The 20,217-nt window shown below is 29.4% G+C and overlaps 1 protein-coding gene across 2 annotated transcripts in view; it reads right to left on the bottom strand.

The window, feature by feature from the left end:
* LOC121124856 (FMRFamide receptor) overlaps positions 1 to 20,217 on the bottom strand; it is a 115,923-nt gene that overhangs the window by 56,179 nt on the left and 39,527 nt on the right. For both annotated transcript variants that reach the window (XM_071891142.1, XM_071891143.1), the window contains 4 exons: positions 18,493 to 18,808; positions 13,949 to 14,199; positions 11,115 to 11,354; positions 10,095 to 10,214 (listed from right to left, as the gene is read on the bottom strand). In XM_071891142.1, coding sequence (XP_071747243.1) covers positions 10,095 to 10,214; positions 11,115 to 11,354; positions 13,949 to 14,199; positions 18,493 to 18,808 — 927 coding nt within the window. The remainder of the gene's footprint in view (positions 1 to 10,094; positions 10,215 to 11,114; positions 11,355 to 13,948; positions 14,200 to 18,492; positions 18,809 to 20,217) is intronic.

Here is a 20,217-nt window from a genome sequence, read left to right as displayed (position 1 = left end):
AAGCTTCCAGAGCCAAGTGCATCAAGCTTCTCTCGGGTTACCTCAAGAATCATAATCTCCAGTACCCCGAAAACAAACAATACTTTACTCCAGATCAGAAGATGGCAAATATCTTCGGACAGGACATAATCCGAGCTTTCGGTATGGCCAAGTTCCTCAAAGAGCACCTTTTTGATTCAATATAGACAACTACCAAAGATTTCAATAGGCTAAATATAAGACGGAAATAAAAAAAATAAGGGCAATTTTTACACTCTTGCTTTATACATTTACAAAATACCTACTTTGGTTGTCGTCTCGCCCTGTGAATAATTTATAAACAACAACTTTTGCCTCTATTTTATTATATATATTGTTATGATCCACGTAAATCTATATCTACAATAAATATATTATTTATTATCTGAATCCCAAAAAAAAAAGAAAATGAATGCTCAACTTCTGCAAATAATTATCAACTTCATTAATCTAATATAACATAGTGGTTTTATATTCTAAATTATGATAGTATCTGGCATTGCTTGGAGTTATTAAGAGAATTTGCTTTAATGATAAAAATTTGTATTTTTTGTTTTTTTAAATGACGCGTCGATCTTTGCTAAACAGTTTTTTTTATCACATATATTTTTCTTCTTTCGATATTTTTTTCAAAACATGACATTAGCTACATCCTCGTTGTTCCATTGTTATTTCTTAATCAAAAATGACTTAAAACAAACATTTAAACATTCAGATAAACTTTTTTTTATCAATTTAGATTATATCATCACCTTCAACATGAAATGTAAAACGTAATATATTATGTCTTCCAAAATAGGGATAATTGGAACGTTTGATCTTTCACATTCAAATACAAATTGCAATAAATGTACAACAATAGTAGGTGCATTTTCAATTTAACTTGAATTTTATCAAATATTGTAAGTCCTTTCTCTCAAAACGTTTGTATATTTTATATGGAAAATATGAAAGTTACGACTATATATGAAAGTGATTTCCTTGTCGCAGATTTTTCAAACAAACCAATGCTTTTATGCAAAAATAAATTTGAAAATGTAGCAACTTCTTTATCTCATAAGAAAAAATTATTTAAAAGAAATTATGCAATACATTTTTTATTTTGACAGAGTTTTAACATTTTAAAGCTTGTTTTTATACTAAGATTTATAACATGTGTATATGATGTATGAATATTAGTCTTAAATTTAAACTAAATAGTTGAAGGATGTCAGTTTGATATGTCAGAATTCATCTAAATGAAGCATTTAAGTTTAAGTTAGTAAGCTTTTTCTTTTATTAATTTTTCTTTTTTAAAGAAGAAAGTACATCAAACTATTGTTTTGCAAGATAATAAGTTCTCAAATAATGTAAGAAAATGTACGCTATTGTTATGTAAAAAGAGGCCTCCAAGGGATTTTTGGTTCATACCAATAAAAAACTAAAAGGACCATCTATTCAACAATTTAAATCTCTATTGATTTATAGTAAATGAAATTTATTGAATTTACAAAAAAATAGACTTATTTTAAAGTCATATGTTTTGTTCAAACTCATTCAACTCAATCATGTCGCAATTACTTATTCCAAAATCCAACTGATTTTTCCCTTAAATTAATAAGTTGTGTATTTATGTCCCCATGCGTGTGAATCTTTAATTTATTCGTATTAAGTACAAATAATGTATAAACTTTATTAAGATTCCAAATACTTATACTTATTGTAAAAAAGTACGTAAGAATGATAATCAAAGTTAAAGTAGCAAAAATTAAATTGTGACAATAAAAGAGGCAAGATTGACAAGTATTTTTTAGAAGGCCATATTGTGGATAATATAAGGCTCTTAAGTCAAATAAAGTTTATAAAATATAGCTAAAGTTTTTAAATATTATAGCTTATCCCACAAATTTGAATACAAATATATAATTGACTAAAACATGTCAATAAGTGATTGGGTTGTATGCATGTATAAAATAAAACATAATGTCGTACAATAAATATATCGTAACTGTCTTAGCAAAAAAATATATGTTGTATGACAGTTTGGCATGTCCGATAGGTTGGGCCATTTTGGGGGTGTAAAACCATTTTTTGGGAAATTGATAAGTTGTCAGTGAGACAAATTTGGTACGTTCTGTTACAAAACAGTTTGCCTAATTTGAGATCTGAAAAATATATTTTGTTTTTGCATGGTGACGCTTGTTATGTTTTGATTTTGCAAAAAATACTCACTATGAATAAGAAATATTCGAGACAAAAATATTATTTATATTTTAATGACTATTGCTAATTCTATTCATATGTAAATTTCTATATAATATTATATGTTTAACAAACAAATAGAATCGAGTACAACAAAAGTCTTTAATTCTACATTTATTCATCTTTACTGCTATAATTTGACCAATAATATGACCAATGTATCTTAAATAATCTAATGTACAACTGTAGAGGACTAATACGTGAAGATATAATTTTCTCCCATTTGATTTATTCTTCGTGGTGAACCACGTAGGGGTATAGACAAAGATTACAAAATGTAGGAGACAAGTAAAGTAATCAGAAGGATTTCTTTCATTACCATACTGTCATATTGGTAGAAGTAAGTCATCTTGCATGATTTACATTTCCTGGTTTTTTAAAAGCAATAGTATCCTAAACATGCCCTTCCGATATAGTATGATGAACCTAATATCATTTTAGTGAAAAAAGATTGAATACCACTTACTTTAAAATTATTTGAAGCAAGATACCAATTAAAAATTAAATAATTTATTTGCGATGAAGTATTAATTTTTTGAATTGTCATGATTTATATACTAAAAAATGAGATATAACAAAATAATACAAAGCATCAAAGTTTCAATCCCGTGTCGGCAGCTAAAACCGTGTTTTCATCAATTTACAAATGACATGTATGCTTTTTTTCATGATGGATTTTGAAATATAGCATTAAGAGAATCTTAGGATGTTATGATTTTTGGCTCATGCTAATGACCAATCTAATGTACAGTCTGTAAATATGTGCAAAGTTAAGAAAATGGAATAGTTGACTGCTTAGTGCAGGTTATATCTTAAACCAGATTTGGTAATTTAGAAAAATTCAAAAGGAAATAATAGTAATACAAAATTATGATAATCAAGGACACAATTTACGTAATGAAATTCTCAAATAGAGAGGGAGGGAAAGACAGAAAAAAGTAGTGAATGTAACATATATATTTAATTTATTAACTCGTCAAACGAGGGTTTATAAGTCTTTAGCAGTTTCATATAGGAACAATGATGCTAATCGAGATCGAGAGTATTTTGGGCATGTTAAAAAAATGAAAATATTTTGAAAAAGAGCAGGTTGCCTAATGTGTCGTTTCATTAGATCAAAAAGAATCAGCTGTCACGAGCAATGAGGGGTAGAAGGAAATAAACAAGTACATAGACAAGAATAACTCCAACCTTCCCCCTTATTTCTAGTCTGAGTCGTCCAGCAAGTATTAGAATAATAACTCCTCAACAAATCATCAAGGCACACTCCAATGCTCCATCTTGTTTTCCAAATATATCAATGATAGCTTCTATGAATTTTATTCTTCGGTATGACAACTCAAAAAAAAAAATTAACAAAAAAAAATACCGGGCAATTAAAATATCAACACACTTTTAATTACTGTATATGAATAAGATGTGAAAATTATCCAAATTCTCGCGAGTATACAATTAAAAGAAAGTGAATATTAGTTATCGGAAAGATATTATTGATTTTATGAATTATTTTTCCAAATTTCCTTTTTTTTTTTTTTTTTTAAATGAGATTTTTATGTAGAGATGTCGTCGATCAAAGTTGGGAAATTATACTTTTATTTTTGATTTACGCTCAAGAGGATTGAAAATATTGTAGGATCATTGTGTATGAGGCTATGTACTAGCTATGTAATAATTTGTGCTGGAACTTGCCGGGCATTGTTGTGACACACTTAATACAGCTTTTTTATGTTATGAAATTTATGTGTGGGAACTGAATATGCCCCCTTGCTGTGGTAACATTCCTTTATCAAGTTTGACTGTATATTTGAATATTGAGCAAAAAGGCAAAGAACTGATTATCTACGATAGTGATTCCCTACCTTTTCATAATTGTGAATCCAAATCGCATTTTAATATATTGCAGTGTATAAAATATGCTGAAGCAAATGTTATATTTATTATTGAGATCATTTCCCGCAGAACACAAGCGCTTTGATGAGTTCCGCTTAGGAACAACTCATCTTAATAATTGCTTACTTTTAAAAATGTATACCTCTTTACACTAATTATAGCAATTATCTATCAATTAAGGGCAACTTGATTGATTATGCGGTATTTCTTTTCATACAATAGTTCTACATAGAAATATAAAATCACAATTTTCATCAAAATATTTTATAAGAAAAAAAAGATTGGCAACTTATATTTAATTTTTTTAATTTTATTAAATAATATTTATATATTTCAATAACTGGCCTAACTATGTGTGTTTATATGTTTCAAATTTAAAAAAATGAAAGTCCTGAAAAATATTTTTGAAAAGAAAAAAAACAAGAAGAGGTTATTTTTTAAAATTTATGGTTCATATTGTAAATTTAATAAATTAAGTAATTCAAACATTTTCTTTCTGCCTAAAATTCCTTTATAATGAGTTATGTTCTAATGGAAATAATTTAAATATATACCTACATATATGCATTAAATGTTCATAAATAAACACATCCAAATGACACTCTTGATTATATGGAAAAACACAACAAAGTTAGTGCTATAAAAAAATGGTTCTTCAAAAATATTTTTAGAAAGGCATAAATATAAAATACTATATATGTACATAGATCTAAAAAAAATCCCTTAATATATTCATAAACAAATATGTTAAATAGGACATAAAACACTTGTTTTGTTTGTCTTTTTGAACAAACATGTTTTAAACATATTTACATTAAGGTTTTTCATTTTTCAGGAAATATTGAAGGCGCGTTAGGAAATAAAAGACATAGTATTGAGCTACTTAGCTTAGAGGACGACACACTTGGTTCAATTCACAGTCGCTTATGTTGTCAGAAAGAAATACTATGTGCTATGTAAAATCATGGAGTTTTTGTATAATGACCAAATAGGGTAAACTTTTGAAATCTTTCAAATTTCGGTAAAATCTACTTGTTTTGGTTATCGAGCAGAGAGCCTGTGCTACCACAGACTTTCTGTTCAACTTCTCCCAAAATTGGAATAGTTGAGGGAGAAACAGTTTGTGAATAGATGGAAACTTTTGATATATTATACTTTAACCAATTCAACAATTTTTGGCCTCTCTTGATCTTGTTAGCCTTGGTTGTTCTTGAAATCAATTGTTGATTTCCTCGTATAAAAAAAAAGAGACCTTCCCCAAATCTTTCACGTTCCTCCTTACAGTCCAATCTCTGCCTCATCAACTTGGACAGACTTCTGGTGGTCGCAGTGTCTAGTCCCTACATGATCTCAATTTTCTGCTTCCAGGGAACCTTAAGGTTCTGACCTGAAGCCACCATGATTTTAATTTTGTAAACAAGACTCTGGAAGCACCCTATGACCTTGCTGATCTTCTGGACACTCACTTGGATGTGGAGCAAATAAGATACCCTTGACCTTTTTTCTCCATGTTGACAACTGTTGAACTTTGAAAGGTTTTTTTATGGTTCATTAACCGCAAAAATTATTTTACGAATACTAATATATCTACAATTCCTAGTCATCGAAGATGCTTGAATAGCTTAACATAATCTAAATACATCTTTTTTTGTTTCATTAATATTTCAGCCGGCTTGTTTCGTATTTCTTTTAGAGTATCTTAGACTTTCCCTAACATAAATTCTCAATTATCCTCTTCTTCATGCTATTATTATCACTAATAGAAGACAGGTTAGTTTTTAGAGCCTCCAGGTTCCACTTTCTCTAACTCTGCAACCCAATCTGACTGTAATAAAAAAGTTAAATATTAAGTGATGAGCTAATTTTTTGAGTGTTTTGGGGTCGTATAACTGTGAAATATACCCAAGGGCTCAAAGTCAACTCAGTATGAATAAGTAAATAGAATATTCAAATGAAGTTTGTATTATGAAACAACTAAATGCAGGATTTTCCTTGGGTGATAAACCCCCGAAAATCTTGGGAAAACTTTCTCCCGAAAGTTATATACTTCATTGTTGTTTATAAGATGTTTATCTTAATTCTCCTTCAATTTTTCGCAGATCCTTTTTCATTGTCTTTTATAGTAGGCCTATCAACATTATTTACTGCATATGTATGCAAGTAACTTTGATGATATCATTGAGATAAGGTGATGCTTAAGAGAACTGTTTATGGGCCTTTATTTTCTCTATTCATACTAGCGGTTGTTTAATGTAGATTTTTTCTATAAATTATGTTTTAAAAGTGCATTAATACAAATATAATATGCATTTACTTCTTTACGGACGTGTATACCTATAAAACTATGTACGATGTGACATTTACTTGAATAAATATGTACTTATATTTTGCAGTAACCATATTTTGATTTAGTAAGCTGTCAGATGGAAATTGTAAAAGTATTATATACCACGTGAGAAAGACAGAAAAATATCATGCTCCATCCATAGCTGCTTCATTAAAATTGTTGAGTCTAATTTTCCTACTTTTAGCAAAATATTTCATTGATAAGAGTTATTCAATGTCTTTTAATGAATATAATACAAAAAAAAAAACTATTCTAATTTTTAAATTAAAATCCTGTATACAGCGAATTAAAAGGCTTTTCAAATTCTGAGGTTCAACTTACAGGAACACATCTTATGTAAATTTTGACACAAAGAGGATTTCCAGCAAGCTGAGAGCCATGCATAACAAAAAAAAAGATAAGGACATGATAATTTCTAAAATTGAATGCTGAAATAACTGATTTGTAAAAGTAAGCATTAGCCATTTGATATTTGATAAAAATTATATTTACTGGTGTATACGACAATATACAATAGATTCCGGTATTCGTATAGGTATATTAATGATTCCTTATATTTTGGGCTCTAAAATGTATTCCATCTTTTAAAAATATAAAATAGGATTAAATATTTGTTTAACTTTACCACTGCCAGTCTTGTATATCCGCAAAAACCAACTATGCGAACTATGTTTGTGCTAATTGGAAATCTGAATATGGTTATATATTTCCCGAACCTGTTCAGAACATCTAAGTACTATATAGTAATAACTAGTGTGTGCCCTCATGAGTGGTCCATTTAAATGGGAACACTTTCAAGTTAAAACTTCAACAAGATATAATTTATTCATAATAGAACTTTCACAAAATTAATACTATAAATATGGATGAGTCTGAGTTCTCTTAATAATTAATGTAGCCGTCCTCAGCAGCAATAATAGCTTTCAGGTGGCGAAGGAAGATATGGCAAACGCTTAAAATGCACCCAAAATAGCTAATTGAGGGCGTTGGCATCAAGTATCCAGGGGGGTCAATTGCAATGAAGTAGATGGGTATGTTTCAAAAGTGACCTCTCCACCCTCACAAAGCTCTTTCGACCTAATTTTTGATGGGCAGTCAGGTGTGAAACCCAGAGATCTTTTGCTTGGGCCCTTATTAACCTGAGAGGATTGGCGTAGTATTTTTTTTTTTTTTTTTTTTTTTTTTTCGCTTTTATTACAATGATCTAAGTTAAGTCAAATATGCTCGCTCTGTTTAATAACTTGTTGCCAACAAGAATCCAACCTTATAGTACCCTTGTCGTAGAAAACCCTTATATTTTTTTGCAAAAAACTCGGAAAATCATTTTTCACAGGCATCTATTGAGTCCAAATTTGTACCAACCCCCTGGCGCATTGGCCATAGACATACAGGAATAGGTGAATAGTCCGGGAATGTAGGGTGGATGTATAAGAACTTCCTATCCAAATTCCCGGAGCTCCAAAGATGTATCCGACCTGGCACTGTATTGATGGTGCCTTGTTTTTTCTTATTCACCAATACTGACTGATTTTGTTCGAATTAACTTCAAACTGTCGAGTTGTTCAGAGTAGAGGGTAGAATTAAGCAAAAAAAAAATCGCTCAAACCACTGTTGTGCAAAATAAACCGAAAGAGTATCAGACCCGTGTAAATAACAAATTTTCTTTCTCGCTTTCCTTTCGTTGGTCCCTTTCCGATAGTAAAAATGATATATATATCTTTGACACACCTCCATACTTGACGCACGATAAAGCACGATTGAACTCACTTAGCGTAATACTTTCCAAATAATCGTTTGTAGTATAGTGTTACAATTGTTCAATTTTTTATCATGTAATCCAATGTGACGATAATTAACATGATGTACTTAGCAAAAATAGAAGCGGAAAATTATTCTTTTTCCAACCTAATGTAATAACTGTTAGAGCCCGGACAAAAAATATTATAGTATACATAGGTTTGCAGGTAGGGCTAGGCAAAAAATATCAATTTTAAGATTGGAAGAGGAAAAGTGACCGGTGTTCAATTCCATTTTTCTTTTTTGTTCATTCTTAAATAGATCATCAAAGTCTCAACATTTGTTTCTGAATAATAAATTCCCACATATTTTTGTATATTTTTTTTATATGCATAAAAAATTGAAATTTATATCTTTTTATATAATTTAACAATATTTCCCTTTCCACTAATTTAAATTCAAATGTTGAAGGTTCTCCTTTCTAAAGTCGTAATATGGACTCCTAAAACAGGGAGCAGATGTTAACTAGGGCTGTAATTTAGTAGTATTATATGCATCGCTTCCGCCTTCTCCTAGTACCCTCAGAATTGCTTAGTCCTAGTTTTATGTTGTGTTATGAAGGTCTTTAATTAAGACCGAGGACAATGGTCCAGTCCAGTTCGGTTCCATCCATCCCAGCCCCACTTGTCAGTTCTTAAGGAAGGCAAAATTAATTTTTTGTGACGTCATTTAGGGTGTTTTGCCTTTTTTTTTTGTCATTATTCCACCATATAATCTAATAAACTTATAACTTAGTAAAGGTATAATATGTTTGTAATATACAGGGAAACACTCATTTTGTACAAATGAATTCAAGACAAAAAAGGAATTTATCCTTAAGCACAGAATCCAAAAATGATCTCAGCTTTACTTTCAGTCATCTGAATTCTGAAATATCTGGGATTATAGTAATTAGGGACTATTAGGGTTCAGAGTTCTTAACCTTAAAGCAATCCCCAAATTAAAAATAAGGTTTTTACAAGTTATGTTACTTATGCTAAAAAAGTAGTTTTATTTATTTTGTTCTAAACTCGATATAATACCATTTTTAAATTGAAAAAATTATAAGAAACGACATTTTTCTTTAGATCTTTATAACTTATTCATAATACATACTCATGAGGAATATGATTGCTATTACTTTAGAAAAATATTCAATGTAAAATTGAATAAAATATCTATCTAAATAAAATGAATCTTCAAGGATTTTTTTTTTCCATTTTGTACTTTTTAAGTGATACAATTTTGAAATATTATAATTATATACTCATCGGCAATGGATCGCTTTTTTGTTTCGATCAAAGGAATGAGTCCATTCCATTCCCCCAAGAAATATGGTGGTTTTCCTATTTCATATCATACAACAAATAAACACTGTATAATTTTATAAATTGTTCTTTTTAAATGTGTGTATGTATCCTTGCACACTTTTTTTAAATGAGATTGTAATTGTTAGAGATAAAAAAAAGGAGAAAAAATAAAACAAAGGATTTTTGCCGCTAATATAAAACTTGAATGAACAACATTTTAACAAACTTCAAAAAAAGTTTTTTTGTAAAGCTTGTAATTTCTTCTTAAAATAAAGTGTGCAAAGTTACATATCAACATGCAGCGAGTTTATTTTTTAAAATTTTTGGCGTTTATTTTTTATATTTATCCAGTTCTATGACTGGACTCAACTGGAACGAATAAATGAAAACTGACACAACACAAGTTATAGGTATTCGCGGAGGAACTTTAAGAGCAGATTTGTTTACAAATAAACTATGTTATTAACTTGCCAAACAGTGAGTGTACATACAATATTATTAAAAATAATTACCTGTTCTTCATGGCTTGCAGGGCAAGGTATGTTTTTATTTTTTATTTTAACAATAGCTTCATAGAAATCCGGAATAATTTTCCAAATATGACAGAGTATAGATACCAAAACAATTCCCACCTAAAAAAAATGATATAGAACAGTATTAGTATTTTATAATTATAGGTTATTACTATACTATATGAAGGGTAAAAAAACTGTTACCTGTCAATGCAAAAACAAAATTACATGATTTTTTTCAAAAATAATTGTGGATAACATTTGGAATCTTTTTCGAATGATTGTCAATTTCTATCAACAAATTATTATTACTAAACTTTTGGAGACACTACCTAACTGCACTTAAAGTAAAGATTTTTTTAAGGCCACGATGTTAAGTCTCTTATATCAAATAAAAGTTATCAAATATAGCTCAAATTATTGGGTATCTTAAATTATACAAATAATTTAACTACAGAGCCTATAGTTAATTTAAATATGATCATAAAATATGTATGTTTATAGAAGGTAAAAAAATGAAATAGGATTTTTTTTAGACCAAACTTTTTAAAGAAAAAAATTAGTTCAATTTACTAAAAATCAAAAATGTCTGATACAGGTCTATGACTTTCAAATCGAGACACAACAGTAATAAGTATGATATGTTTGGTCATAAATGGGGATACTTGGACATTTTAATATTTTCTCAAGTGATATACACTATAAAATTTTGAGAGCCACAATTAAATTTTTTAATGAACTCTTTAAATATAATTAATATATATATTTAAATAAATATAAATTTTATATAAGTATTGGGTAGTTTGAAAAATTATTTGGACTTTTTTGTTAATTTCAATAAAATAAATTTAGTAAAATGTTGGGTTTATTTGATAATTTCTATTTTGCATATTTAAAAGTTTGTAAGCAAAGATAATATTCAACATAAGACACACAAAAAAGAACAAGAAAACCTTTGATTTATTTGATTGCTTTTAATATCAATTATCATTTCTATTAATGAATATATTTTTCCCTTACCACTACATTGGCGGATTTTATTTCTTCTTTCTGTGACTGTGTACATCGCATTGCTTGTTGGATCTTTACACTTCGTCTTATTTCTCTATAGATACAGGCGTTTAAGAATATGAGTGTCACATATGGAAAGAGTTCAGTAAGAAGGGTTTTTGTCAAAAAGTTATAGTAGACAACATAGTGTTCATCAGTTCGAAGTTCTGTTGCTTTTAAATGTCGAGTTTGATTTTGGTCGTTGATGGTCTGGAAATGGAAATATTTTTATAAATGTCAACACGTATAATATAGTAACACACAGCGTTACGAATTTTTGGATTTTTTTTTTTTACTTTTATTCGTCGTAAGTTGTCAAACCTTACCTTTAAATTGTTTTCTTTTCACTTATTTTTTTAAAATTATTTTCTATTGTGAATAATGATAAGTGTAAAAATAAAAATAAAGAAGAATCTCAGATCTCCTTAAAAAGAGTGCATTCTCAAGATTGCAGTCGTCTGTCTGAAGACTGTTTATATCCTGAATCAACGCTTAGGGTTGTCTTTTAAGTGAAGTTGGAGTGTGTAGGTAAAACATAACGAGAGATGGCGACTTCAGTACCAGTTTGATGAACTGATCCCACCATCTAAATCCGCTGCCTAGTAATGGCCAATGAGGGGACAATCGTAGAAAATATTCCCCTCAACACTTTTTTTAGTGTACCGGACATCATATTAAAGCATCAGTGGTAAGGAAATGAATAAAAAATGACGGAAAACCTTGTTGTTCCGAATATATAGCGTCCTTCATCCCCTGATATGTACATGTCTACTTCTGGTATAGCTTTATCGCAAGGGAGTCCAATTTTACTGCTCACTCTGATTTGGATTTTCTTAAAGGACAAAGTTCCGGAGGAAATTATCTGGAAGGCCTTTAGTAGGTTCTGCCCTTGTATCGAGGCAATTATCACTTCGAGAATGATGTCATACAAAATGTAAAAATTAAATTACTTTGCTTTAATTTCAAAAAAAATTTAGAAGCTTATATATTTTGATACATAAAGATTTTGTAACGAGTGCTTTTGTACACTGAATAAGGGGCATGTCAACACAAAAGCGAAGTAAATTGTTGTTTCTCAAAGTTCAGTATGTGTTTCATTTGGATTCTTGGACAAATTATTACCAATTTATACCAACCAAATTATTATTCTGATTAGTCCATTGGAGGCGCCGGTAACATTATTTAAAATAGCAAAACTCATTGTTGCTATGAAATAGTTATATTATATTTCAAATGGGATGTTGTTTTCAAACAAAGTTTTATACACCCATTATGGTCGAGACTTGAAAAGTATTAACACAATTCAACTCCTCTTTCAAAGAATTTTTTCACATAAAACTGATATATAAGTCTCCAAAATAGCATCCAGATTTCTAAACGATTCTTTTAGTTGTTGACAACATTAAAATATAGTTTGCTCAAAAAATAAAATTGAAAATAAATTTTTTCCATGTATGATCAAATACACTGCCAACTTTTTTTCTTGAAACGATTTTTTTTAACGAAAAATAGAACTGTCAGTCTCAAATTTTTTACACACTTTCCCTATCTACTTTCATAAAAAAAAGTTGTTAAGATACAAAATTTAATAAAACATATCCCTATTTAATAAAGCCTCATGAATAAAGCTAAAAAGATTAATTTTTAAAGTATTCAAAAAAGAACAAAATTTAGATTATCATGAGTGTCGTTAGCAAAAAAATAATTAAAAAAAGATAAATATTATGGGTAAAATTTAATGTTTAATCTAGTTTGAATAAAGGGAAATTCAGCAACATAACTTCAAAATTCAAACATCTGAATCCCTTTAAAAATAGAAAATGTTGTAAAAAAATCTTTTCAAATGACTGTAGAGCTCAAAAATGCCCTTTGATGACTGAAACTTTACAGGCAATTGTTTTTTATTAAAATACAAAAGGAGTTCAAATTAAAAAATAATAATAGTACACATGATAAAATAAAAATTTAGAAGAAGTTGACCTTTTTTGTGATATTTGACCTTTTATATGAACTTAAAGCTGTAATTTATAAACTTAAAATGGTATATATCTATTGCTTTAAACATAAGAAGGCTTTAATGATTACGACTTTTGCCAGTTTCTTCTTATTACTTTGAAAATAGTTTAAAAAATACGCATAACTGAGTGATAAAGTAATTTTCAAGGTAGGAAGGGGAGGTTCGCCGAATTTTTTTTAGAGTGCTTAAAAGATCCTTACATCCCAAAAATGGGCTAAAATTTTATTCGCTCATTTTCATAAATTGACACGTAATAGTGGACAAAATATATCGATAATTATTGGACAATATGGTTATGTAAATAATCTAAAAAATATATTTCTTGATTTTTGTTTAAGATTGTATTTATATTAACTCACAACATATGTAAACATCAAAATGATTGATTATTTAATTATTATATTATTTTTGAGCGTTAATTTGGGTGTCATTGTTTATTTACTGATGCCGTCAGGTGTGGAGAAAAACGTAAACCTATCGAAACACCAATAACAATGATATATTTTGTTCTTTTAGTAATCAAAGTATCAAATGATAATGTTTTATGTTCATATCATTTCCTTGATCATTATGCTGAATCAATTTAAAATGTCATGAATAACGAATGAAAAATTATTTTACTAATTTATGATGTAAATTAGACTATGTATTAGATTAAGTGAGTCTATATAAGATTGGCAACATTATTATTTAGCAATACATCGAAAAAGAAGTAACTTTTCTATGTGTTCTACTTTTTCAACCAGAAATCCAATGGTATGTGTTACTATAATTTTGAATTCCATACCTCAAATTCCATAAATTTAGGGATATTGAAGCCAAAAGCAAAGAGCGTTACTATGATGATGTATAATCCTGGATGACATCGTCGTATACGTATCCATAAAGGTCTACATACAGCAAAATATCTCTCTAAGGAAACTGCAAGCGTTGTAAACACAGATCCCACTTTTGATACATGAGTCATTCCATAAAGAAAAGGAAGGCTCCAATTATAGATATCTTTCATTTCATCTCCAAGAAATTGAATTGGCTTATCTATGAATACAAAAAAAAAAAAATAATAATACAAAAAATTTGTCAATTAAATATAGAATTACCCATCAAAATGTAAATCTTACAACAAATGAAAGAAAAAGGACCAATCATTAGTTTGTACATACAATATCCAATTTGTTACATGAAATTTTCTGTACAAATAAATATTATAGAATATTTTTTGACAAATATTTTTAGAATTTTGAAAGAATATGTAATTTTTTTTTATAAATGACCTATTTGACAAATAAAAATTTAAAAACGTGATCAAGACAAAAATATATTTATGTATATATTTTTTTTTAAATAATTTTTTGCTACATTTTAGTATTAATGTTTTTTTTAAAGAAACAATTTCTTTATCATTTCGACCTAAAAAAAAAGTTTTTTAAATAAAAATTTTAAATTTGTGACAGCAACAAAAAATATTTGACTAAAATTTTTCTATTCCAAAAAATTTGCGACAAGTTTTTATTTAGGGATAGGGGGTAGGGGTTACACTTTTGTTCTTTCCTTTTTTTGACAAACTATAAGAGCTATTTTTTGAGACTATAATAGTTTTGAAATGAATTAATATAATTCTACAGAGAATGACTTTAATTGAGTAGAAATATTTATGTTGGAGTGTCACCAGAAAACCAGAACACCTCTGGTATCATTATTAATAACATTTTGACTTTGCCGGACTTTTTAAGCCCTAACTTTCCGGAAAAAAAAATAATATTTTTTTAAGCATGTGAGTACAATCAATACCTATACAAAGTTCCGGAGCCATCTTTTGAAATATTAACCAATTAACTGATTTCATATAAGATTAGGTGTGTTATTTGCATAAACTCCATCATATTTTTTGGGGGATTTGGAATTAGTACTCATAACATATTGTTAGGAATGGGCTCTATGTTTTAAAATTTAATTTAAATTTTGGTTGGGTTTTCAGCTTCCAATAGCCTATCTAGACCTATAATGACAAAAAAAAGTTGGACTGGTATCATAAGCAAGGTGAGCAAGCCCATTTTATTACTCATGTCCCTATTTTTTTACTCGAGTTACAGTACTATCCAAACACAGCTTTTATAATGAGTAAATACGCTATTTAAAACCATTTTCTAATGTACTTTTAGACAAACAATGATTTAAGACCCATTTTGGAATGCTTAAATTCCCTTAGTCAAGAAATTTGACAAAAACTATTATTTTATAGCTAACACGTCCATTATTTTACCAAATTCTTGAAAAATTAGCATCGTATATTCAATATACATAATTGAAAAACAAAATCATTTTCTTATGACTTTGTTCATATTTTTAGTAGAGAAAATAGTTTAATTATTGTCATTTTATATTTTAAAATCACTCTGTGTTTATGTCTTTACATGTAAGGAGGGGTATTGTTAGCTTTCATCATGAGAAGGGAGGGGGGAGGAGGTTGTTTAGCCCAAAAAATTATCAACAACGTAATACTCATTTGAATAAGTTTGTTTTATATAAGTATATTAACTTTTTTTGAAAGAGAAAAAAACCCCTTGAATGTGGCTAACGATCCCCCTGTATGTAAACATCTAATATATTTTTCTATCATTTTATCTGTAATTACAGTTCTGGATCTGATTGTGTAATTCCTATTCTAATTGCTAATTGTTGTAGGTAATATATTCGTGAATCATCATCATTGTAAGCAATATGGATGTGAGTAATTTCATTGGAAGACAATATAATCGTGTACAATTGCATTGCAATTATATTATATTCTGGGAATCCAACTATTGAATTATGAAAAAAATATACCCTCAACGACTCCATATGATCCCAGGAACCAGGTTGGAATGAATTTGGGGATAGTATTTGGCTTTTTTGATGCTCATTGAAGCATAGGCATATAAACTTAATCTAACTGGGACGCAGTAGTTTACATACACAGCCTTTAGGTCGGGATGTATTATATGCTTAGAAACGCAGCGGTGGTGGAGTTTAACTAGAAATTGATTTAATATAAGTGGGAAATGAAATGTTGGAATGAAGCTGTCAGGTGTCAGGCATAATACATATTTAGAACTCTCTTATCAGTCCTAAAATAATGCATCTTTTTCGAGTTATACCTTATATTGATAAGTGTGCAAGAAAAAAAGAAAAGCTATCAGAGGAAACCAAACATTTTGCAAGCCACCTTCTAATGCGGTTGGGCTCATATTAAAGAAAATGATCATCATAACCATTGAAACAGGGGCTCTTATAAGTTTACCAACTGAAGACTACACCCCTATGACACACCCACAGAGTATCTCTGAGTTTGAGGGTTGGGTTTTTGGCCACCGACTTACTTGCCATTCAATAGATCTTAAGCCGTGATAATAAAAAATCACTCGTTATAACGAGCTTAAGAGATGTATCTTTCGTTTACACCAGGAAAAAAAAACCATTATTCTTGAGTGTATCAACTTTTGTATCAAAAATTTACTAAGTACCCATATGGTCATAGCCCATCATTAAGGTAAATAAGTTTGTATTAATCAAACCCGTGGGAGTCCCTAAGGCGTCGTTCTATCCCCGGTTCTTTAGAATATGATTATGGATTTCTTATTTAATCAATTTAAAATAGAAACAATCAAGGTCGTATGCTACGGAGACAAAATCCTCCTTTTAGTAAGTGGAACACATCACCACATCCTTGTCAATGCAATGCAAAGAATAATCTATAATGTTTTTGAATGGTTGTAACAAGTCATTCCATTTCAAATTTAAATTATAAATAGAGTATATAATTAACAATTGATATACTATAGTACATTACATTTAAGGGAAACCCATTATTATAATAGCAACATCTTCTTCTCAACTCTCATGAGAGTAAGTAGAAAAGAGGAACAGAGAAAAAAGACCCAAAATCAGTTGGTAATTTGCAAAATCTTCTAAAGTATGAAATTAGTAATTGATGACTGTTCGAAATTGTAAATTGTTATATTTTACTGAGGTAACGTCACAAAAAAGCTTAACATACCTTATTCAAAGTTCTGAATGCTTAAAAAAATGCTCTTGTTAAGCTGTGAGCAATTCTCACCAGTTATTGAATAATTATTCTATAGTTGTGAAGAATTGTTAACTACTGATTTTGCCTCTTTTTTCTATTTCTTTTTAGATGATAGGTTTCAAGGTACAATAATGGTAACGACGTGCATAATAAAAAAACTACAATTAATAGCTGAAAATATTTTTTTCTATATAAATATGTTACAATTTGCCCAAAATTAAGTTATATTCTACCCCAAGTGGTTCATTAAAAACTGAACACTTTAAATTTTAAACTTCAACTAGATATAATTTATTAATTAACAATAGAAGTTCAACAAAATTAATTCTATTGATAGATGTCTGTCTGAGCTCTTTCAATCATTAATGTAGCCGCCCGAGTGGCAATTATGGCTTACAGGCGGTGGTAGAATGCCTGGTAACAACTGGGTATGTATTCCTCATTTGTCATGGAGTCCCAGTTCTGGCTGACAGTGGCCTTGAAGGCCTCGATTTTAGATAACAGGTACTGTAGGCATTCCCCTCAACTTGAACTCAAAAGGTGTAGTCGAGAGACAGGGCTGGGGGGTCAAAAGTGTTAAAAAATAATTTTAAAAAATCCTCAAAAGACTAATTGAAAAGATTTTTGCAACGGAGATGATGTGTTTTTTAGTGCTGGTATCAAAAGTGGCCTCTCCTCTCTCAAAAGAATCTCAATAGTTCGCTGGACAGTCTGATGTGAAACCCTGAGATATCTTGCATGGAACCTCATGGACTAGATAGGTCCTGGCGACACCCAACTCCTTCTATTGCACGAATGCAAATTGGTCGATCTAGTTGAAGTGTCATTTTCTTGACTACAGAGATCAAGTTCTTTTTATTTTGTAGCCAATTGTTAATGCCTTAATTTAGCGAAATATGAAATAGTTTCAGTCACTCCACCTTCACTGATTATTGAATTAGTAAGTGTTTAGATTTTAATGGACAACCCGATAATTCACTTTCTCATGAGGAACAAGTTTTTATTTTTCCCCACTACCTCATTTTCTTAGGCTTATTGACATATTCACCATTACTAAAAGCATTTGAGAAGGGAAGAATCTATAAATAACGATCTAATCAATTCTTTTGTAATGAAGAAAAACTTTTGTAAATATTTAAATTATAATATTGTAGGAAAACAAAATTTTCAAATTTAAATTAAAAATAAATAGTTTTGTTAAATAACATTATATAGAACATTAAAAGCTTTATTTCTTCAAAACACAAAACCAAAAACCATCTTACCATTAGGATACACACACACATTTAGATAGTAAAGGAACCCATTTATGCTTTGAACCGTAAACACCGGAAATGTGCAAAATAAAAATAAAATATCGAAGACTGCCAATGTGATGAGAAGTGTAGAAATCTGAGTTTTCATTGTACGTTGACATAAAACAGCAATAGAAATTGAATTGGCCAACATGCCCACCACAGCCACTACGAAAAGTCCAATCCCTTCTGTAGCAAATGAATATTTAATAAGAACTTTTAGTCCATGATCTTGGCACATAATATTCTTATTTAGAGCCTCAGGTGTTGTACAGTTATCATCCATCTAAAAAAAATATATTTGAAAAAAAATAGATATGAGTTCTTTTTTTATATGTCTGTTAATTAGACATCCCATTATTATTCTGCTAATGTTTCATGCATTTGTAAATTACTCATTTGCACTTAGCACTTTCAAAAAACTATTTTTAATTATAAACTATTATAACAGCATATAATTATGTTGTTAATATTGTTTACTAACTTGGGAAATTGGTTTAAATATATCTTCATCGTTTGATGAAGCACACGTTTTAGAATCACATGAATCATGTTTGAGGTTACATAGTTTCAACTGTGTATTTATTGTTATTTAGTGTATAATTATTTGTTAAGTTGATACTTGGGTTTTGACTCTGGGATCTTGTTTTCCCGGACTTTATTGGGGCTTCACTCCCACGTATAATCCTGCATTTATATTTTTCAAAAATTAAGCTTAATTAAATTAAACGTTAAATACATATTGAATAATTATTGGGTCTAAAAATTTTACGATTTATGTTTCGAAATGATGCAGTATATGTATAAACAACACTATGTAATAAAATTCAGGTCTTGGAACGCCCGTCAGCTAACTGCTATATATTTTATTATTAATTATGCTATCTAGGTAATAATTCCTAAAAAGTGTGTCTAATCATATAAAAATCAAGTAAGATAAAGGATCTTAATCATACGTGAATATTTTTTTTTCCAATGAACTTTTCACCTTAGTATTAATGAAAAAGGGCTTTGATGGTTATAAGACTTGTTTAGTATCGCAAAAAGCCCAGCATTAGCAATGCTTAACGTCACTTACAAACTTTCTATTATTTATTTAAAAATAAAACAGATTTTCTAGACGTGTTTGTTATATGGGAAATGCAATGAATTATAAAATATTGAGTTTTAGTTATAAATAATATTATTATATCTGTAAAAACCCGAATTCTTATTAAAATGCTTAAACAACTCTGCAATCATACTACAATGTTGTTCTGGGATGCTATTACTTCGTGGAAGTGGTCTTGTAAATCCAAGGGCTGTTCTTCTGTCACTTTCTTCATCTCCACTTTGCATTAAAAAAAAAACCTCTTTAAGGGAATCAAAATTGTCATTTCTGGGTAGATTTTTGATCTTCCTGAACAAGAAACAGTAATTCTCCTTCTCCACCAATTTCTGGGGTATCCATATACTCAAAAGCTTTTTCTACCCTAGATTGTCAGTCAGGATCCAATGAACTGTTTTTTTGTGCTAGACCAACGTCTGTTGCAACTTGTCTAATGTTCATCCAAGGTTGATTAAATCATCTGATGATCACAACTGATGTTAACGAGATTGCGTGTCTTTCTGGTAAGTTTTGGAAAAACCTACATCTCAAGAGTAAGAGGGGTATCTTCGATGGCGTTAGTCCAGTTTAAAACAAGCAGCCTAGTA

The sequence above is a fragment of the Lepeophtheirus salmonis genome, chromosome 9 (assembly GCF_016086655.4).
Source record: "Lepeophtheirus salmonis chromosome 9, UVic_Lsal_1.4, whole genome shotgun sequence".
In the NCBI taxonomy this organism is placed as follows: domain Eukaryota; kingdom Metazoa; phylum Arthropoda; class Copepoda; order Siphonostomatoida; family Caligidae; genus Lepeophtheirus; species Lepeophtheirus salmonis.
Note: the sequence above shows the minus strand (reverse complement) of the source record. Positions and strands in the feature narration are given on the sequence as shown.